The following is a 24,223-nucleotide window of genomic DNA, read 5'->3' on the forward strand; positions in this document are numbered from 1 at the left end:
TGCTTGTCATCTCGACTGCTAGTGATACGAGGCCGTTGGGATCTAGCACGGCGTTCCGTATTACCCTCCTGAACCCATCGATCCATATTCTACTAACAGTCATTGGATCTCGACCAACGCGAGCAGCAATGTCACGATACGTTAAACCGCAATCGCGATAGGCTACAATCCGACCCTTATCAAAGTCGGAAACGTGATGGTACGCGTTTCTCCTCCTTACACGACGCATCACAACAACATTTCACCAGGCAACGCCGGTCAACTGCTGTTTGTGCATGAGAAATCGATTGGAAACTTTCCGCATGTCAGCACGTTGTAGGTGTCGCCACCGGCGCCAACTTAGTGTGAACGCTCATCTTCTTCCTGTCGGTTAATTTTCGAGTCTGTAGCACGGCATCTTCGTGGTGTAGCAATTTTAATGGCCAGTAGAGTAGTATCGAATCGATATACTTCTCGAATAAGTGATTACGGTGTCGCTAAATTATCTCTGTTTGACGTATATTTTCTACAGAAAATATCCACGTGATGCAATTTTGGTAGACGTTTTTGTGTTGTTAGTAAGCAACTAATAGCTCTGTGGCGTCAAGCTGCGCGAATATTGGTTCATCCCGTGCATCACCTCCACCTTTTTTTTCTTACTTCCTCCACCATCGCGTCTCGTTCCTATCTTCAGCCGGTGGAATGGCTTACTTGATTCAGCATCCGTTCGTTGACCTTTGAGATGCTGCTACAGTATGGCGTTGCGAAGTAGCAACAAGCACTTTGCTGTTGAGCATGAGCAGGCTCTCTAGTCGGCACACCTGTGTGGGCTAGGATTCCACAAGCGCAGAGCATATCGGTGTGGTCTGCACGCGCCTGCGGCGTGTGACAGAGAGAGACTGCATTTCGCGAACGTTGGCGGGAGTTGCCGAAGTATGACCGATGATTCCTCGCCTAACAAGAAGATCGAATGAACGCTTGACCGCCGTCACGCAGATATCACGCTTTTGTTGACAATTAGAGTGAAATCAAGGAAGAATTACTTCAAATTATAGTCGAAGCTACAAAGCTGTACCACTTTTCAACATAATCTCCCGCACGCTCAATGCAAGTCCTCCAGCTCTTACAAGTGCATAAGTTCCTTTAGAAAAAAAATTCTGTTGGTAGTCCGCACAACCACTAATGCACCACGTGGCGTACCTCTTCATTCGACGGTTCTAGGCGCTACAGTCTGGAACCACGCGACCGCTGTGGTCGCAGGTTCGAATCCTGCCTCAGGCATGGTTGTGTCTGATGTCCTTAGGTTAGTTAGGTTTAAGTAGTTCTAAGTTCTAGGGGACTTATGACTTCAGAAGTTAAGTCCCATAGTGCTCAGAGCCATTTGAATCATTTTTTCTTCATCAGAACGGAACTTCTTTCCTCCCATTGCGTCTTTGAGAAGTCCAAACATATGGAAATCATTTTTGGCAAGGTCTGATGAGTATGGTGGATAAAGACACTCAGAATGCAGGTCTGTGATTGTTGCAACAGTTGTAAGGACGGTGTGGGGCCTTGCATTGTCATGTTGCAAAAGGACACCTGCTGACAGCAATCCACGTCGCTTTGATTTGATTGCAGGCCGCAGATGTTTTTTTAGGAGTTCTGTGTATGATGCACTGGTGACAGTTGTCCATCTAGGCATGTAATACTCCAAAATGACGACTGTTTCGCCCCAAAAAGACAGTCAGTATAACCTTCCCTGCTGATGGTTCTGTTCAAAACTTCTTTGGTTTTCATGGTGATCAGGAATGGCGCCATTCCTTGCTCACTCTCTCCGTTTCCAGTTGGTGGAAGTGAACCCACGTTTCGTCCCCAGTAACGATTTGGTGGAAGTGAACCGCCGCGCGGGATTAGCCGAGTGGTCTTAGGCGCTGGAGTCATTGACTGTGCGGCTGGCCCCAGCGGAGGTTCGAGTCCTCCCTCGGGCATGGGTGTGTGTGTTTGTCCTTAGGATAATTTAGGGTAAGTAGTGTGTAAGCTTAGGGACTGATGATCTTAGCAGTTAAGTCCCATAAGATTTCATACACATTTGAACATTTTTTGCAAGTGAACCCAGGTGTCGTCCCCAGTAACGATTCTTACAAGGAAGCCGTCACCTTCTCGTTCAAAGCGCCGAAGAAGTTCTTCACAAGCATCAACATGCCGTTCTCTCATTTCAGGAGTCAGCTGCCGTGGCACCCATCTTTCTGACACTTTTTGAAACTGGAGCACATCCTGCACAATGTGGTGTACTGACCCGTGACTAATCTGAAAACACGCTGCAATTTCAGTGTCACTCGGCGGTTTTCCTTCACTATGGCTTCAACTGCTGCAATGTTCTGTGGAGTCACAACTTGTGCTTGACTTGGACGAGGAGCATCTTCCACTGAAGTCACACTATTTGCGAACTTCCTACTCCATTCGTAGACTTGTTGCTGTGACAAACATGCATCATCGTACTGACCCTTCATTCGTCGATGAATTTCAATAGGTTTCACACCTTCACTACGCAAAAACCGAATAACAAAACGCTGTTCTTCCCTGGGGCAAGTCGCAAGTGGGGCGGCCATCTTTATACTGATACTGCAACGGGATGTGTGCATCTGCACTATGCTGCCACCTAAAGGCCATTCTGGACGCTGTTTGTAGCACGCTTTCCACCTTACAGGATAACGGCGCGAAATTTCGATTTGTTGTTACAAATTTAAGGTTTTCGTTTGACTCACCCCCGTACAATGTAGCATCTGCTATGGTCAGTTACGGGGCTAAAATTTCAAACAGTTTTACGAGTGTGCAGACGTCACGGCCAGTGATGGGATACCAACCTGACTGTCGCCTCCCCGTCGGCCCAACAGCCAGAAGTGCTGGTCCGTGATGGCATTTCTTTTCATAGCAGGATCCCTTCTGTTATCATCCGCGGGACCCTTACAGCACAGCGGTACGTCGGCGATATTCTACGCACCTTTTTGTTGCCCTTCATGGAAAGCCATCCGGAGCTTACATTTCAGCAAGATAACGCCCGCCCGCACACGGCGAGAGTTTCTACCGCTTGCCTTCGTGCTTGCCAAACCCTACCCTGATCAGCAAGGTCGCTGGATCTGTCGAGAACATTTTGAGCTTTCTGGGCAGGGCTCTCCAAGCAGCTCTTTGTCTTCTAAATCTACAAAGATAAGCTGCAAATCATATTTAAGTGCCTGGCAGAGGGTTCATTAACCACTTTCACAATAATTCCCTGTTATTATAATCTCGAACAATGCGCAGAAAAAACTAACACCATTATCTTTCCGTGCAACCTCCGATTTCCCTTTTTTTTATGATCGTTTCTCCCTATATAGGTCAGTGTCAACAAAACATTTTCGCATTCGGTGGAGGAAGATTGTGAAATTTCATGAGAAGATTGCGCCGCAAAGAAAAACGCCTTTGTTTTAATGATGTGCATCCCAATTCCTGTATCATGCCACTGACATGACACTCTCTCCACTATTTCTCGATAGTACAAAATGTGCTGCTCTTCTTTGAATTTCGCCGGCCGCGGTGGCCATGCGGTTCTGGCGCTGTAGTCCGGAACCGCGTGACTGCTACGGTCGCAGGTTCGAATCCTGCCTCGGGCATGGGTGTGTGTGATGTCCTTAGGTTAGTTCGGTTTAAGTAGTTGTAAGTTCTAGGGGACTGATGACCTCACATTTTTAAGTCCCATAGTGCTCAGAGCCATTTGAACCATTTTTCTTTGAATTTCTCAATGTACTCCATTAATCTTATCTGGTAAGGATCACACACTGCGCAGCAGTACTCCAAAAGAGGATGGACGGACAAGCGTAGTGTAGGCAGTCTCTTTAGTAGACTGGTTGCATCTTCTATGTGTTCTGCCTATAAAATGCATTCTTTGGTTCGCTTTCCTCACAACATTTTCTGTGTGTTCTTTCCAAAACCAAGCCTTCATCTCATTATACAACTACTTTTTAAACAATGTGTTGCTAAATTTGAAAGTTGCATCTTTTAACTGCCAAACAAAATTCTCGTAACTAATTGAACAACGGAACTACGCAGACCGAGGATGTGTGAAAAAACTAACACGAAAGACATTAAAAATTGGCCCTATAAAATAGTCGGTCATATTTTTATAATGTAACCAACAAATTGTAAGGTTTACTTGAAAGTTACCAATTATACGAAGACACAAGACAAGACTACGCTCATGAATCCATATGATACAATACATGCAATAAGATAAGTTTACTTAAAAAAATTTGACCTTTCGAAACCAAAAGCAGATCTTGACTCCTCATTTGGATAGACTCTGGAGGTCATCCAACAACTCTGTCAATCAATGCCAAACCGAATAACTGCTCGCATAAGTGCCAAGGGTGGACAAATGCGTCATTGACTTGCTCAATTTGTGAAGCTCTTTGTCTTAAATAAATCATCCAATTTTTCCGGAAGTGTAGTAATTCGTTTTTCTGTACATGTAAATTGAGTATTCCAGTGATTAAAACAGACAAAATTTGTTGGATGTAATGTGATTCTTTATGTTACAGGCGCTGCTCTTGACAACACTGGTGTCATCAGCCCTGTCTGCGCTCCTTGAAGAAGCTCTTCGTGATGGGGGAAGCCAAGAACCACTGTCGGCGGCAGACAGTCAGCCAGCCGGTCAAGACGTTTACGCATTCGGCTTCCTTGCGTCGAGGGAGGAAGAGCCCGATGCACCAGATGTTGAGAAGTCCCAAATGACCCTAGGTGTTCCACCAGGACACGGGAATGGCGTAGCGCCCGCTGCCACGGGACAGGGCCGAGTCCATCAGGCGTTCGGCGCGCCAGATGTCTGGGCCATGGGAGTACCAGTATCTTCTGTGGATGGCGGCCCTCCAGGAGGTACTCCTCCTGGAAGCGAGAACAATACTGAAGGCGAACTCCTCCCAGATGAGCTTATAACGAATGAGGGAAACCATTCGTTAAACGGCAGCAGAGAGGAGGGAACTGGAGGATCCTTGGATGGTCCAGCCTCTGTATTAAATGAAGAAGGATTAACTGCAGTTCCTCCACCAGTTACATCTGGCGACAGGACGTCTACAGAACTTCCTGAACACAGCGGGTTAGTTACATTTTACATAGTTAATATTAGCAGCTAACATTTCTCAGTTTACAGTTCAATAGTGTTTTTCGTGTTGGTAAGAATAACTACGTGTTGTCTGTCAAAAAGGAATTATTATTTTAGTTTTTAATCAAATATGCTTCACCTCATTGTTTTTCTAACCTCAGTGGTCTACAAAAGAAATAAAAGAAATGATTGTTTCCTTATCTATACATACACTGCTATCCATCCAAACGCAACACTAGGAAGGACCCCAGGCGTGACTGACAAACTGATTTGGGAGACAACGCTTTGTACAAAGATCAAACGATTGAAAATACAGCCCCATGTAAAGTGAGGAAGATGATGAAGTCAGTACTGAGTATTGCCGCCATTTATGGCTATAACCGCCGCTACACGCCTCAGCGTTGAATCAGAGAGGCTCTGGGTGTGTTGTTGGATGTGGCAGTCGACGCTGCTTCCACATATTGCCAAAGTTGACCTGGTGTAGCAACGGGTGGTGTATCGAAGGCCAGTCGTTCTACAGTCATCGACCAGATATTTTCGATAGGCCAGAGATCTGCAAAACAGGGAGGACAAGGTAGCAGTGCAATCCGATGTGTGATGGAGAAGTCTTGAACATTGCATACTACGTGTGGTCGCGAATTATCCTGTTGAAATGTGACCATTGGCAAGCTCTGAAGGAACGGGGAGAAAACAAGCTCCAACACTTCAGAGATGTAACGCTGGCTGGCTAGTGTACTGGCAATGCATACCAGGGGGGTGAGAGAGCGGAATCCAAAACTACCACAAACCATAATACCGGGAGCAGAACCAATATGGCGATGCCGTAAGGCAACAGTTCAATTGCCTCTCACCACAGTGTCTACAGATTCTAATCAATTTACTATCGCGATGGTGCAGGCAGAGTCGGGATTCGTCGGTAAAAGCAATGTCGGTCCATTCGGTTGTCCACGTCCGTCGTTCACTGAACCATTGCAGGTGAAACGCCGGTGGCGTTGATTCAGTGGTAAACTCAGCAAAGGACGCCTTGCAGACACACCACTCCATCGAAAATGACGTTGAATGGTACGCGCGGACACTGCTGGTTGCGCAACAGACGAAATTTGTTCGTGATTCGGCAGAGTCATTCACCACTGCCACAGTAGGCCTGTCACGACACCGAGCAAGGTGGCGCAGTGGTTTGCACACTGGACTCGCATCCGGGAGGACAACAGTTCGAACCCACGTCCGGCCATCCTGATTAAGGTTCTCTGTGGTTGCCCTAAATCGCTACAGGCAAATGCCAGGATGGTTCGCTTGAAAGGGCACGGCCGACTTCTCTCCCCATTCTTCCCTAATCCAATGGGACCGATGATCTCGCTGTTTGGTCCGCTCTCCCAAATCAGCGCTTATATTCACTTCTTCCAGAGGTCGCTCCTGTCACGGCGCGGTTCTTGACAGTGGGCTATCGGCTGACGTCGCCTCAAACGTTTTCTCTGGTCTTGAGTTCTTCCTCTTCGTTGTGGCGCTTGTTGTTACGCCAGAACAGAAAGAACAATTCCGGTACGTCCATACGGCCGCCAGTTCCCACTTTATGTAGCGCTTGCAGGTCTTACTACTGGCGCCAGTGATGTGCACCTGCGCTGAGATGCCAATCACTTGCCTCTATCGTCGCCGCAAACGCATGCTGAAAATGTAGCTTGATCTGGTGCTTCCTTCAAGGTGTTGCATTTAGTGCGGTCGGCAGTGTATTTTGTTTCAAGATGCATACTGTTTTACAACAGTGACCTAAATATTCACGTTATTTTAAGGTAAATGATGCAGGTATACGGATGACCATGTAGGAAAAACATATCCGACCACCATAGCGGTAACTTCAGCTACTTAAAAGGTTTCAAATATTGTCACTGAGAAACTGTACGCTGACAAATTTCCACTTATATATCATATGATTAGTCGTCTTATGTGCTAATCACCGGGAAGCTTTACTGGACTTTAATTATTGCTATTTTCATGAATTGTTTTCTTATCGGTTCAATTTACTCAGGAGATGGATGCAGTTGAGCCATTCACTTAAAATAGTTGGGTGCCTCAAATCAGACTTTACATAGAGTTACTAGAGACATAAAAATACTGAATAAATAGATTATGCTTTAAAATACAAGCATATATTTCTACACTGAACCGCCAAAGAAACTGGTATAGGCACGCGTATTCAGATACAGAGATATGTAAACAGGCAGAATACGGCTCTGTGGTCGCCAACGCCTATAAAAGAGCCGGCCGCTGTGGCGGTTCTAGGCGCTTCAGTCCGGAACAGCGCAGCTGCTGCGGTCGCAGGTTCGAATCCTGCCTCGGGCATGTATGTGTGTGATGTAGTTCTAAGTCTAGGGGATTGATGACCTCAGATGTTAAGTCCCATAGTGCTTAGAGCCATTTTGAACGTACTTACGACAAAAAGTGCCTGGCGCACTTGTTAGATCGCTTACCCGTGCTACAATGGCAGGTTATCAAGATTTAAGTTATTTTTAACGTGGTGTTATAATCGGCGCACGAGTGATGGGACACAGCATCTCCAAGGTAGCGATGAAGAGGAGATTTTCCCGTACGACTATTTCACGAGTGTATTGTGAATATGAGGAATCCGGTAAAACATAAAATCTCCGACATCGCTGTGGCCGGAAAAAGTCATGCAAGAACGGGAACAACGACGACTGAAGAGAGACGTTCAACGTGACAGAAGTGCAACATTTCCTTGGATTTGCTGCAGATTTCAATGCTGGGCCGTCAACAAGCGTAAGTGTGCGAACCATTCACCGGAACATCATCGATACGGGCTTTCGGAGCAGAAGGCCCACTCGTGTCCCCTTGATCACTCCACGACACATAGCTTTACACCTCGCCTGGGTCCGTCAACACCGACATTGGACTCCTGATGACTGGAAACATGTTGCCTGGTGGGACGAATATCGTTTCAAATTGTATCGAGCTGATGGACATGTACGGGTATGGAGACAACTTCATGAATCCACGGACACTGCATGTCAGCAGGGGATGGTTCAAGCTGGTGGAGGCTCTGTAATGGTGTGGGGAGAGTGCAGTTGGAGAGATATGGGACCCCTGATGCATTCCGACGGACTTGGGCAATTCCAGCAGGGCAACGAGACACCCAACACGTCCAGAATTGATGCAGAGTGGCTCCGGGAACACTCTTGTGAGTTTAAACACTTCCATTGGCCACCAAATTCCGCAGACATGAACATTATTTAGCATCTCTGGGATGCCTTGCAACGTGCTGTTCAGAAGAGATCTCCACCCCCTCGTACTCTTACGGCTTTATGGGCATCCCTGCAGGATTCGTGGTGTCAGTTCCCTCCAGCACTACTTTAGATATTAATCGAGTCCACACCAAGTCGTATTGCGACTCGTCTGCGTGCTCGCGGGGGCCCTACATGATATTAGGTAGGTGCACAGTCTCTTTCGCTCTTCAGTGTATATATGACATTTTGTTCAATTTTTGCAAATCTTGGAGGAAATTTTTTCGTTATCATAATTTTATTTCAGTTATATCAGACAAGAATAAATAAAAAAAAGAGCTACAGAACTGATGCGTGATTTAGTTAAAGTACTACAATGTAAACAAGTAGTGGTATATGATGGAGTTGACGTCTTCCTCTGACAAGAAACAGAGCTTAAAACACCTCCATTAAGTTTTTCTTTTTGAAGCTGCATTCAGCACAAATGGCCTTTTAAATTGGCACTTTTTCTCATTAGCTGACAGATATAATTACCATTCATAAATTCTTTGTGTACAATATAAAATTCATTCATCGCTTTCTTTGACGGAACTGAAAACCTTACTGTTCTCAAAATAAAATCTCCAGCTTCCAAATCTCTGCTATTTTTAGCAGGTAGACTGTACCCTCATTAATATCTATACTGTCACCAAAATTTTGAGTCACAGTATTTTCTGACGCTGAATCAGAGACCTTTCTTGTGTGGAAACATTTTTCCCCAAACTTTCGCCAGATTCACCATTGAACCACCTACTGCTTCTCTTTGGGCTTCGAGATACAAAGCACACTTTTCTGAAATGATTTTCGAATGAATCAGACACTCCTGAGCCTACTTGCTTTGTTGAGCCTGGTCGACGTTTCGGAATTTCTTCTGGTTCAAAAGAACAATGCCAGCTCCCCTAAAACCAGACTGAAAATTTCTTTGAATGCGTGGTTGCAGTTTACTTACTGAGAGTAGTCCCCTTCTTATCAAGGTATTGTTCTAATGTTAGCACTCTGGACTCGAATTCTGGAGGACGAGGGGTCAAACCCACGTCCAGTGATCCAGAATGAGGTTTTCCGTGATTTCCGTAAATCGCTCCAGACAAATGCCGCGATAGCTCCTTTGTAAGGGCGCTGCCGATTTCCTTCCCCATCCCTGAAACATTCCGAACTTGTGCTCCGTCTCTAAAGACCTTGATGTCGGCGAGACCTTAAACCCTAATCCCCCTTCCTTTTTTACTTTCCTCATTGTATCATTTAAAGCAAATATGGAATGATATGTGTATCGCCTACTTCTTAGTGCCCTTATGTTTCTGAATAATGACTTAATCTATAACACACAAAATATGCCTGCACTCAATATACAATTTGTGAAGTACTTTACTTCCACACTACTTAATTTCCCATTTAGGTAGGACATAGGTTAATTTGTAAAATACCAGAGAATACTGTACTTTTATGTGATTGGTTCAAGTACAGCATGTTTTAAAAAGAATCACCTGATTTTGGACTGAGATAATTACGCACCATGGGACGTGCCGGTAAGCAAATCTTTATTCTTTGAATGAGCGTGGCCTAGAGTTTCAGAAAATCGCTTTTAGATGCCAGTCAGCGCATCTTTTCAGTTTGCAGGCAGTCAGAAATGAGATGGCGTCAGCTCAACAGAGGGCGTTTTTTGTTCTGCAGTTTGCGAAGAGTGAATCAGTGATATGAGTCCAGCGTGCTCTTCGTCGCCATTTGGCATTGATCCGCCTGCAACTAAAACATTCGTCGTTGGTATGGCCAACCTGAAGAGACAGCATGCTTGTACAAAGGAAGAGTCCAGGTCAACCTCGCACTTCTCATGATGTGGTGGAAAGAATTCGGCAAACGTTTCAGCGGAATCCACGAAAGTCTACTCACCGCGTAAGCAGAGAACTGGTAATGCCTGATACAGTTGTCTGTTGGGTGTTAAGGCATTGTTTGGTTTGAAAACCATACACACTACAATTAGTGCAAGCTCTGCGGTTCAGTGATGGAAGGAAACGACTTCAGCAATGCTCTTCTAGAGGACATGCAAGACGATACATTTTTACCACTGTTAATTTTCAGTGATGAGGTGTGGTGTGGGTACTGTAAGACCTTCGGTACACACACCATCAGATTATTGGACTCGTCGCTCTAACGAAATAGGCGAGTGTCAGCAATTTGTCTCGTGGTCGTATCGTGACGTGTTTATCTTCTGCCGTTAGGTCATACGATAGAAATGCCACTTGCACGCTTAGAGTAGCAGATTGATGGTGACCAACTTTAAACAGAACTTGATTAATTTTCACACACATTTATTAAAATAATAAAAAGCATAGATCTTACGTAACTGGATTCTGGATGCTGTTTACAATTGACAATCTGAAGTTCCTTTGGTCTTGGTATGTTAATCTTATTCTCACATATCTCTGATACTTGACAAAGTGTCTATACATTTATCTTCATGGCTATGTACAGGAATATGTTAATCTTATTAGGCGCAGACTGAAACTTGACTATAGACTGGTACAGACAAATGCAGACTGACGCAGGCAAATGCAGACTGACTAATCGGAGGTCTGTACACTCGTTATAATACCTCGCACATTCAGATATCACTGCGTAAGTGTGATCCGCGAGGAGAAAAGGTTCTACGTTAGCAGCAATCTCATTGGCTGCGTTACATATTAATATGAGGATCAGCAGAAGCAGAATTTGGTCCGTCTCTAAGGCAGCGCCATCTCGTAGTGCAGAGATGGACGAGCGCTGCGCCTGCGCTGTTTTGCTTAGTGGAGCGCGCTCTAGTGGGAAAGTTGTGTACACACTGACTACACGGAACTATGTACACAACATGAAGCAACATTTCGGGTTAGCGGCAATGTAAACCGATATAACATGATCATATTGCGACTCCAAACCCCTTCTGGTATTAATAAGCACGAAAAAGACTCACCTGCGATTAACTTTTTTGTGCCATTTCACGTGAAAAAGTGTATGATCCCTTCTTTTTTGAGAAGAAAACGATGACTGTAATGAAATATCTTCAAATGATGCAGAACTGGCTTCTTGCACAACTTCAGGATGACTCCGATGACTTTATTTCGACAGTGGCGTAACAACGTACGTCAGTTTATCAACGATACTCTGCCTCAAAACTAGTTAGTGTACATGGGACCCCAAGACACTGCCCTGCGTTCTTGGCTACAGGATCACCAAACATGTTCCCATGAAATTTTGTCTTGAGGGGATATGTAAAGGAAAGTGTGTTCATCCTCCCTTTAGCTGGTGACACGGAAGAAGCGAACAAAATAACAGTTGCCACAACTTTTGTAAAAGCAGATACACTGTGTAAAGTTTATGGCGAATTTAGCTACCGTCTAGATGTTGTTCATGCTGCTGCTGGTGGGTCACAGAGCGTTTCTAATAGTGTAGTTAAACCCTTAAGATTTTGTGTTTTGCAATTTATCCCATATTGGTAGTATGTTTTTATCAATAAATATGGAGTTTTCAAATCAGGTCATTCTTTTTGAAACACCCTGTATATCCAACATTTTTGAAATTCAATTTCACAAGAGAGGTATACCGTACCTAGAATGTATCCTTGATGTCTCAATTTCGTCCTATTTTACGGTAACTGATAAAAAATGCACGAAAAAAACGATGTATCCACTGGCTAGTTACCATGCAATAAAAAATCCTGGAAAGATGTAAACCTAAAACGAAATAAATATGTACACGCAAATATCACAAGAGTATTCCCCTACCGCACCACTCACCATACCTCTACCACCCCCTCCCCCTTCCACCCCCAACATTCCCCTCCACTGGTCAGCCTCTCAAGTTACCATGAGTCACAGATTATCATCGCAGTAAAGTCAAGTGCAGTTCGAGCAGGTTTTCATTTGCAATTCAGTGAGAGCTGCCATTCAATAAACTTTTAGTCCAGAAGTGCTCACAGTAGAGTCAATGTGCGTACTTCAGACTCGGAGACATAAAAGTAAGTGTTCAGTCCACTCCCTTGACTTGTAAATATTGTCAACGGTAAGTTACCATAAAAGAGCTACTATGAAACATTATTATCTCAAAATAAAATATGGATAGTGAATCAAAATATTAATTACTTTCTCGACATTTAAGATACTTACAGCAATTAAGTTACCATAAAAGAGCTGCTATGAAACATTATTATCTCAAAATAAAATACGGATAGTGAAGCAAAATAATAATTACTTTCTCGCCATTCAAGATATTTCATCAACTAGGAGAAACATGTTCCGTCAAAGACGAACATAAAATTAAGTTGCAAAATACGAATAACAATACAGTTATGTAAATTGAAGGTGGAGGGGGGCGGGGGAGGAAAGGAAGGAACTAATGGTATCAGCTGCATTGAGACTTTTTGAGGAATCAGCATCAACGAGCGAAAATGTGTACTGTACTGGGACTTGAACCCAGGATCTCCTGCTTCCTAAGCAATTGGGTTAACCACTGCAGTGCCCGGACACAATGTTTATCGTCGTAAGCGCGCGCACTATCTCGGCATCCCCCCCGCCCCCCTCACACACACACACACACACACACACACACACACACACACACACACACGACCCACGCTCCTCTCCAGCGCCACCTATCCACAGCCCCCGTCCATATCTTCCATGGCTACGAAGTCATTCGCGACGTATTTCTTGAATAAAAGTCTCTCGGTGTACATGCTGCGTCAATTCAGGATAAAACTGTGATTCGGGAAGCAGTCGAAATTAGACTTAGCGATAATAACTTTAACAGCTATTGAAATAGTCAGTCAGTGAACATGATCTTCAGTGATCACAATGTATTACTCTTACACTATGGAAGATACTTTCCTAGAAGTCAGTCATTCGAACAACAACAGAATAATAATAATAATAATAATTGTTTAGAATGAGCAAACTACATTATCTTCCAGATTAGTTTCTCTCTGATACTTGCAATATCACGATCTGGCTGCGTAGAAATCATTAAAAGGATCCAGAAATGCCTTTATTTACGTTAACACCAAAAGAAACATCAAATAATTCTTCTGTAGCTGGTACGTTTATCTGTTTGATGTTGTGGCCATTGTCATGTAAAAGCGAAAATTCTCGTATCTTTTCAAATCAGGAAAGAAAACATTCACTGGAAATTAGGAAGAAGTTATTTTAAAGGTATTTTTTTCGTTTGCCTACTTCTGCCTATTAAGATTATTTAGAGTATCCATTTCATCTGAAAATGTGTCTACGTCTGGTCAACATGAGCACAATGGAAGATGATTCATGTGCACGAGAAAGGTTAGTGGAAAAATGACTGAACTGTTTTTTTTTTAATTATGAGAATTAGGAGAATTTCTTCGTATTGCATTCGTTCAATAATCTAGTACAAATATCTTCATTATTTTCATTAATGTTTTTTGGAAATCCAGTCTGCCCTACATACAGTTTCCTTGTGTTCACCAAAATATGTTTGACGCTTCTATAAAAATTTCCTTCTACTAGACAGCATTGTCACGTTATTACATTGGCAATGGCTTAGGCATTCTTTGAAGTGCACTTCATCAAGTGCTCACTGGTAAACAGACTGCCTCCATGAAGGGCAATTCCGACTAAGAATAAAATCTGGGACTGTAGCACAACATGACAACATGGTCACATGCCCAGAAATGCTTCATTGAAAATGGCAGTAGCTGTGGAAACCTATGTTCGCACACATTTCGCACCGTTGTAGCACCTTCAGTGATTTCTAATATATATTTTGTACACTATCTTACGGCAAGCACTTCACTTGCAACGCCACTCCAGTAACGAAACATGTTTGGATGGCGATAAATGAATTTTCTGGGCAAAACGCAGAGCAGGCGCACAAAAATACTCATATAAAAATACGTGAATCACTATGAGTACAGTATTAAAGATACTTAAGATAACTGAGTTTACCTCAAGCAGGACAAAACCTGTTCGTTAGTTACTAACTTAAATCTAAATAATGTCAGTTACTTTGGTAAAATATTGCGATTTTCATCTTCACATACCTTGGACATGTATCTAGGTACACAGACTGGTAATATCTAATAATCAATGTTCGTATTAATGTAGGGAATTTGGCGGAATGGAACTCTGAACAGAAATGGTTATTGTTATTTGGATTTGGCGTGCTCAGATACTATGTTGCTACCACCCATAAATACAGGCTGTATCAAAAAGAATCATCCTAATTGGCACGTCTATATTTCTGAAACTAATAAACGTATACAATGAATTTTTTCACAACTTTTCACCGGTGTTGTCTACAAAGGAAAACGGACACATTCACCTTTTCCCGTGAAACTGCACGAAACATATTAATTTTGGAGAGTCCCTGTCATGTTGCACAATTTCATGTAGTTGTTCCGTATCCCATATTCTCACATTATGACCATGCACCATTCCATTTAAATGGAATGTTGCCTCGTCACTAAACACCTAAGCCTGGAGGAAAATTGTCAACCTCCATCTTGCTGAGAACGAAAAAACAGAACTCCACAAGTTGTTGTTTGCCACCTTCATGAAGAGCTTGCAGTAGTTGAATTTTCTATGGCTTCACGTCTAAACGTCGAAGCAACATATGCCAGTCGGACATTGGGGGTATGTTGACCTGTCGAGCTGCACAAACTATGGTGGATGCGTTCGATGTCTCTGTCAGACACTCGTGGACGGCCCGGCGATTTGCCTTTACATAAACAACCTTTTTCTCGGAAATGTTCATGCTATCGTCTAATGCTTTGGATCCTATCATCCATACCTAGTACGGAAGTCATGCTTAACAGTTATTACTGACCCGCACTGTGCAAAACGTAGAACACAGTATGCTTTCTCTTGTCTGACACCACTTTTACTAGAACTGAAGTGGGCACTCACTGCTGTTACCTAGCGGGAACCATGTGAAACTCGAGAGTTTCCTCTTTCCAACAGTACATTGTTCACGCACATATATCAAATAACATAGCAGTTATGATTGTTTGAAATCGGATGATTCTTTTTGATTCACCCTGTACAGTATTTTTCATGGACGAATGAGCTTCAGAACTAATAAAGTCTTTCTGTATGAAAATTAAATTAACTGTCGCAGGAGAAAATAAATTTACATGAGAAATCCAATAGTAAGACAGAATTCCAAAAAATTGTGTCTGACTGATCAATAACAAAAAAGGGGACACTCTATAAACCCATTCATACTGCAATGAGTGCATTACTGTGTCCATCATGTCTCTGCACAGAGAAAAAGTATATGGGGAAGTGTGGAGAGGTGAGATTTGCTTATGCCTAGCAGGAGGGGCAGACACTTTGATAATGGCAAGCCATGCAAAGAGTTGCTGCAGACAATATGGCATATTATTGCATTCTCTTCAAATATGGTCACATCACAGTTTCGAGGAGAGTGTCTGTCACTGTACAAGATTGTTCACAGTGATTTTCTCTGAGGAAGAGTATGTTTCATTGGCTGATGTGAGCTGGTAGCGGAAGACGTGCAGAATGGTTCAAGAACTGGACCATCTTCCAACATGACACACACTGTAGTACTCCCAAAGATGTGCAGTGTGGAGGGGGAGTGAAGTTTTACTTTCGCAAACATTTCTGGAAATGATTTTACCAATAAAATCTATTATTGACAGGTCTGGATCTATCTCAGACAGCGCAGTGTCTCAAGAAATCTACGGTGCACCTGCAACCGTTCCGAGTGTCTCGAGAGCCAGCACCTCGGCATCAGAAGACTCAGTTACTACGCACAGCCAACCGGCCCCACCCGCACTCGACACGGCAACAGGCCGTCCCAAATGCCGTCAGCGTCTCGGAGTTCTGAACTGTTCTCGTCTGAGGCTGGAAACTTTTAACGCCTCCCCAAAGTTGACATACATCGAGGAGCTCGTCCTATCGTTCAACCGTATTAAGAATCTGACGAGAGAGACTTTCACCGGGCTGAAGTCACTGCAGAAACTTTTCGCAGACCACAACCGCATCACTTTCGTGTCTGAGGACGCGTTCGCGGACCTCCCGGACCTGAAGGTGCTCGACCTGAGCTACAACCAGGTGCAGCAGCTGGCGCCGGTCGCGTTCTCGTGGAACCCGCAGCTGTTCATCCTCAACCTGAGCGGCAACCCGCTGGAGGTGGCCGGCCTCGGCAGCTGGCTGCGCTCGGACTCCCTGGGGGTGCTCTTCCTCAACTCGTGCAACGCCACCTCGCTGCCCGCCGACGCCTTCGCGGGAGTCACCGAGCTTCTGTACCTGCACCTGTGCGGCAACGGGCTGCGGCAGCTCCCGCCGCAGCTGTTCCGGGAGCTGACGGACCTGCGTCACCTCTACCTGGACCACAACCTGCTGAGCTCGCTGCCCGCGGACGTCTTCGCCGAGAACCTGCAGCTCGAGTGGCTGTTCGTGCGCCACAACCGCGTGGCGCTGAGTGCCGACGAGCCGTTCCTGAACGCGAGCTCGCTGCTGATGCTCGACCTCGAGGACAACCGCGTGAGCGCCGTGGGCGAGCGCACGTTCGCTGGCCTCCAGGGGCTGCACAACCTGACGCTGCGTAAGAACGCCATCCGACGCTGGGCGGGCCCGCCGCCTGCGCAGGCGCTGCCGCGGCTGCGCTACCTCGACCTCAGCTGGAACCGCCTGCGGCTCGCCGACCTGCTGCCCTTCCCACCGTACCCCGCGCTCGCCTGCGCCAACCTGGGCGGCAACCCCGCCGCCTGCGACCCCGCCGTCAGGCCGACGGCCTTCTGTGTCAGTGGTTGTCGCGTCTCCACGCCTCCGAGGACCGCCGCTGCGGCTGCACTAGCAGGCAACTGCACTCGCAGGTAAGTTCGTACGGAACAATCGGAAATTTGTGGTAAGTTCCTATGGGACAGGTCATCCCTGTTTTCAAGAAGGGACGTCGAACAGATGTGCAGAACTATAGACCTATATCTCTAACGACTATCAGTTGTAGAATTTTGGAACACGTATTATGTTCGAGTATAATGACTTTTCTGGAGACTAGAAATCTACTCTGTAGGAAGAGCACGGGTTTCGAAAAAGACGGTCGTGTGAAACCCAGCTCGTGCTGTTCGTCCACGAGACTCAGAGGGCCATAGACACGGGTTCACAGGTAGATGCCGTGTTTCTTGACTTCTGCAAAGCGTTCGATACGGTTCCCCACAGTCGTTTAATGAACAAAGTAAGAGCATATGGACTATCAGACCAATTGTGTGATTGGATTGAAGAGTTCCTAGACAGCAGAACGCAGCATGTCATTCTCAATGGAGAGAAGTCTTCCAAAGTAAGAGTGATATTAGGTGCGCCGCAGGTGAGTGTCGAAGGACCGTTGCTATTCACAATATACATAAATGACCTTGTGGATGACATCGGAAGTTCACTGAGGCTTTTTGTGGATGATGCTGTGGTATATTGAGAGGTTGTAACAATGGAAAATTGTACTGAAATGCAGGAGGATCTGCAACAAATTGATGCATGGTGCAAAGAATGGCAATTGAGTCTCAATGTAGACAAGTGTAATGTGCTGCGAATACATAGAAAGAAAGATCCCTTATCATTTAGCTACAATATAGCAGGTCAGCAACTGAAAGCAGTTAATTCCATAAATTATCTGGGAATACGCATTAGGAGCGATTTAAAATGGAATGACCATATAAAGTTGATCGTCGGTAAAGCAGATGCCAGACTGAGATTCATTGGAAGAATCCTAAGGAAATGCAATCCGAAAACAAAGGTAGTAGGTTACAGTACGCTTGTTCGTCCACTGCTTGAATACTGCTCAGCAATGTGGGATCTGTACCAAATAGGATTGATAGAGGAGATAGAGGAGATCCAACGGAGAGCAGCGTGCTTCGTTACAGGATCATTTAGTAATTGCGAAAGCGTTACGGAGATGATAGATAAACTCCAGTGGAAGACTCTGCAGGAGAGACGCACAGTAGCTCGGTACGGGCTTTTGTTGAAGTTCTGAGAACATACCTTCACCGAGGAGTCAAGCAGTATATTGCTCCCTCCTACATATATCTCGGGAACAGACCATGAGGATAAAATCAACGATATTAGAGCCCACACAGAGGCATACCGACAATCCTTCTTTCCATGAACAATACGAGAGTGGAATAGAAGGGAGAACTGATAGAGGTACTCAAGGTACCGATAGCGGTACTCGCTTGCGGAGTATGGATGTAGATGTAGATGTAGACCAAACTGCTGAGGTCATTGGTCCCTAGACTTACACACTATTTAATCTAACTTAAGCTAACATACGATAAGGACAACACACACACCCATGCCCGGGGGAGGACTCGAACCTCCAAAGGGGAAAGCTGTGTGAACGGTGATGAGGCTTCCGAGACCGCACGGCTTCCCCGTGCGACACGTCTAAATCGTCCCCTCATCATAATTTGGATTTAAAACTTGTTCAGCAACAAAGTTTGCAGAGGGTAATAGGGGATTCTGGATCGCCTATTATGAGACAACTATTGATCTTGCAGCATTCTTAGGTGTCAGACTGGGTCACGACACAATTACTCCATGATATTTGGACATACAGATGCATTGCCATATTCAGGTGTTGTGTGCTGATTGTTGCTCAGAGCCTGGTTATGATGATGCTTCGTTTGTGGGGCACTCAGCTGCATGGTAATCAATGCCTAGACAAAGTCCCAATTTTTATGCAGCCCAGTTTTTACACAGACCAGTCTAGTATCTGTCACGAATGATGATGATGAGGATGAAATGATGAGGACACCACGAACACTCAGTCCTCAGGCAGAGAAAATCGCCGACCCAGCTGGGAATCAAACCTGGGACCCTGTGATCCAAAGGAGGCAGCAATGCTAGCCACTAGACCATGAGCTGTGGACTCAGATCCTGGTGGCATACTGTATACCTTGAGTATTACCACCTGCATCACTCCACTCATATCGCTATCCACGCAGCCACGACGGTGGATGGTAGTGGTGGCAGGGGTAAGAGTGTCCAGCTCTGTACACTGATCTGCAGTGTCCACATCATCGCTATTGGTTGTAGACTTCACTGTACAGGAACACTATTCCTTTCCTTGGCTCAGTGCCGGGCTCCACTCTTGATGCAGTTGTAGGTCACCTGCTTCACTAGTCACACCCTCTTGGATCATGAAATCAGAGGATTCTGGTTTGCCTATTACGACACAGCTATTAACTTAGTCAGCACTCAAGAGAAATTAGAGGATTCTTGTTCACCTGTTATGAGACAACTATTGATCATGCACAATACTCTGGTGTCTTGATTGGTCACATTATCATTATTCCATTACATTTGAACACACAGACACATTGCCATCTTCAGGTGACGTGTGCTAATTGTTGCTCAGATCCTAGCAGCATCGTGTATATCTTGGGCATTACCACCTCCATCACTCAACTCATATCGCTACCCATGGAGCCACCGCAATGGATGGTAGTGATGATAGGGGTAGGAGTGTCTGGCTTTGGACGCTGATCTCGTCTGTACACATTATTGCTGTCGGTTGTAGACTTCACTGTACGGGAACACTATTCTTTTCCTTGGCTCAGTGCAGGGCTCCACTCCTGATTCTTTTGTGTGTATTTTCCTTCGTTAGTCACACAATCCTGATTTAATGGCCTCTGTAATCATGCAATCCCAGAACGAGGAAGACTGGCTAAGCATCTGGTGTTATTGTATCCATAGCATGGCCAGTTTTATACTATGATAAGCTATGGCTGATTTGGTGGTCTGGCGTAATTCACAAATTTAGACAACATTGTCAAAAAAAAAAAAAAATGGTTCAAATGGCTCTGAGCACTATGGGACTTAACATCTATGGTCATCAGTCCCCTAGAACTTAGAACTACTTAAACCTAACTAACCTAAGGACATCACACAACACCCAGTCATCACGAGGCAGAGAAAATCCCTGACCCCGCCGGGAATCGAACCCGGGAACCCGGGCGTGGGAAGCGAGAACGCTACTGCACGACCACGAGCTGCGGACAGACAACATTGTCAATGGAATACATCGACCTGGTGCTATATTTAGGTGAAACCAACAGCCGAGATCGCAATAATATTTGTTTATTTACCGGTTTTGGTTTACATTAAAGTCAACTTCCAAATTTTTGGCCCCTATGGCTGGTGCTGGCGGCTCGTCGATTTACTCGTGGTACCACGATCGTACACTGTGTGGCCTCTATGTTCAAAGGCACCTTTTTCTCCCATGCATATAATTTCCTCACGTCGCTATGCTGCAGTGGCTGAGGATTTGGTAGATTCCCAGTTTTCGAGTCCGTAGCTCGTGGTCGTGCGGTAGCGTTCTCGCTTCCCGCGCCCGGGTTCCCGGGTTCGATTCCCGGCGGGGTCAGGGATTTTCTGTGCCTCGTGATGACTGGGTGTTGTATGACGTCCTTAGGTTAGTTAGGTTTAAGTAGTTCTAAGTTCTAGGGGACTGATGACCATAGATGTTAAGTCCCATAGTGCTCAGAGCCATTTGAACCATTTTTGAACCTAGTTTTCGATGTGCTGGAACGTCCTTAACTGAGCTTAGTAGTGCCAAAGTTTTAAGGGTTGAACGAAATAGACATTTAACATTATGTCACTTCAAGAATTTACTGATTTTTCTGGAAGTATTGACGACAAAGGGGATACATGCTAGTGATTTGTGCTCTTCTTTTTCTTCCTGCTGTTGTCTCGGTACAGCCTGTCTAAACGCACGTCCTGTCCTATTGCTGCTGTACTCATTTCTTCGGAATGTCGTCTCCAGGTGCTTCAGCTGATTTGGAATAAATGTCTTTGTCGCAGATGGATCGCGCCGTATGAACAAGTATGCGTTAAATGCCTTCACTTTGGGAGCTGTAGTGACAACTGGAGGCAGGCAGATACAGATCAGTGTGTGCATGTTTTCTATGGTACACATTCTGTCCCAGTTTGCCATCTGCTAAGATGGTCTAGTTGATAAAAGCGGCGTAGAACTCAGGTGTGGAGCCCTACACTGACCCTAGAAAATGAGAAAGAGTTTCCGAACAGTGCAACCGACAGCTATAGTGCAGATACTGGAGGCCAGACTTCATAGATGGACACCGCTATCCTCACCACCACCACCATCCACTGAGGTGGTCGCATGAACTATGATAGGAGCGAGACGGTGGAGTGAATAAAGGCCAACATACAGATTGACAATTATTGAACTGTATGAAAAAAACGTAAATAAGATAGAAACTACGGTGTGCACACATTTTATTCAACGTGCGAACATCACTACAGATATTCGGATTTAGGTTATGACATTTTCGGTATGCCTGACATCCTTTGGCGATGATGTGGCGCAGACGAATAGACAAATTCTTCCTGACCTGCAGAAGTGTCGGAACATCGATGCTGTCTATAACCCCCTGAATGGCTGTATTCAGCTCAGCTATGGTTTTGGGGTTACTGCTGTACACCTTGGCTTTAATGTAGCCCTACCAAAAGGAGTCGCATGTGGTCAGATCCGAAGAACATGACGGCCAACCGAGGACCAAGTCAGTGGCCTCTGGGTACCCTAAAGTGCTCCTTCAGGATATCAAAAACCCTCCTGCTTCGATGGAGTCGAGCTCCCTCTTCCATGAACCACATCTTGTCGAAATGAGGGTCACTTTGGATCATGGGAATGAAATCATCTTCCAAAACTTTCACATACAGTTCAGTAGCCACTGTGCTCTAAGGAATATCGCACCCATTCTTTCCGTCACTAGACATTGCACACAACACAGTCACCCGTTGAGGGTGAAGAGACTTCTCGATGGCGTAATGCGGATCCTCAGTCCCCAAATGCGCAAATTTTTCTTACTGACTAACTCATCCAAATGAAAGTGGCCAACAATAACAAGGCGCATGCGCATATTAACTTCTATCATACCCCGCGGCCAACCGTACAGTTTGAAAATCCAACGCAAACCGTTCAGAAGTTATGACGATTTTATTTCATATAGTTCAATAATTGTCGCCCTGTATATTAAAGCCATTTTTCAGAGGATTTTTTAGGAAAAATATAGTTTTGTTTTTACATCTGGCACTTATATATTCGAACCATCTCTGACCATAAATTTTGCATGTTATTACCAATTACTCACCTGTCTTGTCAGAATCTGTATGTTCTCTAATCTGGACACAGGTATTATTCTAAAATATTCCCCGACTTGCCTGCAATATAAATAGTGAGACGCATCTAGAATGGATGTAAATAATACACTGCAGCAAGAGAAAGGTGCTACAATCTATAAAATTAATGTTTATAAACATCCTTCAGGAAATACTAACACGATTAAGTTGTTATCAATGGCCACTTTTTTTCGAGGAAAGCATAAGAGGACAGGAATCATGAGGAAACCTGTGGCGAGACATACATTAACGTAAATAATATAGTATTCTAGAGAATGACATGAATGAAAGTACCCACTGATGATGATAGAAGTGAGCCGAAACATTTTTGGACTATAAAAAGCTCAGTTGCCGGTATAATACGTGAACCTGAGTTTCAGTTTATTCAATGATTTATTACATGATGTCCATCAGCAAGTACCTAAGGCGAGCAGTTAACAGTGGGTGGAGCAAGACAAGTTACGTAACTAACGTATGCTATCTCCACATCACTGGCTCTTCAGTGTGCATACACTGGAGCACCTTGCATCGGAGATCAATTACTAGTCATCGCATAACAACAGTAACTCAACATGTCCTTTACCTCGTATGGTGACTGCAATCATCCTTAGAGCAATGGCTTTCGCAAACTCCTTTTCTATTGGTAGTGTAGGCATCCGGAACGAGTTGTTCTGCACTCTGTGCACAGTTTAATGCCTTGTTGCATTTAATAAAAGGCTGCAGCACTTTGGTTTGTCTACTTCATAATTTTCCTTACAAAATTAACGTACAGTATATGAGCTGTTCTCTCTGTCAGAAAGCTAAGCAATTGCTCCCATCTTCTCGTACTTAAGCTTGTTTCTCATTTCATTTCTTAATCGATCAACTCCCTTTCTTTCCACGATCTCTTCTTGACTAGTATCCTGTCATGCTCCTTTATCTCTTCCTATCCTACTCCTGCTCTCACATTCACTCTTGCTAGTCTATTAGTCTATTCACTTTAAATCTGCCTGCCTGTATTTTTAATTTTTTTGTTCTACTTTTCATGTGCAAATATAAATTGTGTTTCTTTTCTGCTAAAGCTATTATCGTATTTATAACTAGGTTATTTCTAAGTGTTTGATTCCAGACTAGGTGTAAGATCTCCTAAAACTTGTGCGTCCTAGTGAATACAATGTAAAATGCGTAGGATGCCTCGTTAGAAGTGAAAGGGGCCTACCCTCTACCACAATAAATCAGACATGATGCTTACATACGTGTCACCTGTCAGAGGTCAGGGGTCCCATATCACTCCAACTGCACATGTCCCACACCATTACAGAGCCTCCACCTGCTTGAACAGTCCCCAGCTGACATAAAGGGTCCGTGGATTCATGAGGTTGTCTCCATACCCGTACACGCCCATCCACTCATACAATTTGAAACTAGACTCGTCCAGGTAATATGTTTCCAGCCATCAACAGTCCAATGTCGATGTTGACGGGTCCAGGCGAGGCGTAAGGCTTTGTGTCGTGCAGTCATCAAGGGTACATGAGCGGACCTTCGGCTCCGAAAGCCCATATCGATGATGTTTCGTTGAAAGGTTCACACGCTGAGACAGGTTGACGGCCCAGCATGGAAATCTGCAGCAATACATGGAAGGGTTGCACTTCTGTCACGTCGGTCGTCATTGGTCCAATTCTTGCAAGATCTTTTCCGGCCGCTTCACTGTCTCACATTTGGTGTTTTATATT

The 24,223-nt window shown here is 44.6% G+C and overlaps 1 protein-coding gene across 1 annotated transcript in view; it reads left to right on the plus strand.

The window, feature by feature from the left end:
* Positions 1 to 24,223, plus strand: part of LOC124606471 (leucine-rich repeat protein SHOC-2-like) — a 108,584-nt gene that overhangs the window by 26,128 nt on the left and 58,233 nt on the right. The window contains exons 2-3 of the mRNA XM_047138452.1: positions 4,533 to 5,086; positions 16,019 to 17,197. Coding sequence (XP_046994408.1) covers positions 4,533 to 5,086; positions 16,019 to 17,197 — 1,733 coding nt within the window. The remainder of the gene's footprint in view (positions 1 to 4,532; positions 5,087 to 16,018; positions 17,198 to 24,223) is intronic.

Source organism: Schistocerca americana, chromosome 3, assembly GCF_021461395.2.
Source record: "Schistocerca americana isolate TAMUIC-IGC-003095 chromosome 3, iqSchAmer2.1, whole genome shotgun sequence".
NCBI lineage: Eukaryota > Metazoa > Arthropoda > Insecta > Orthoptera > Acrididae > Schistocerca > Schistocerca americana.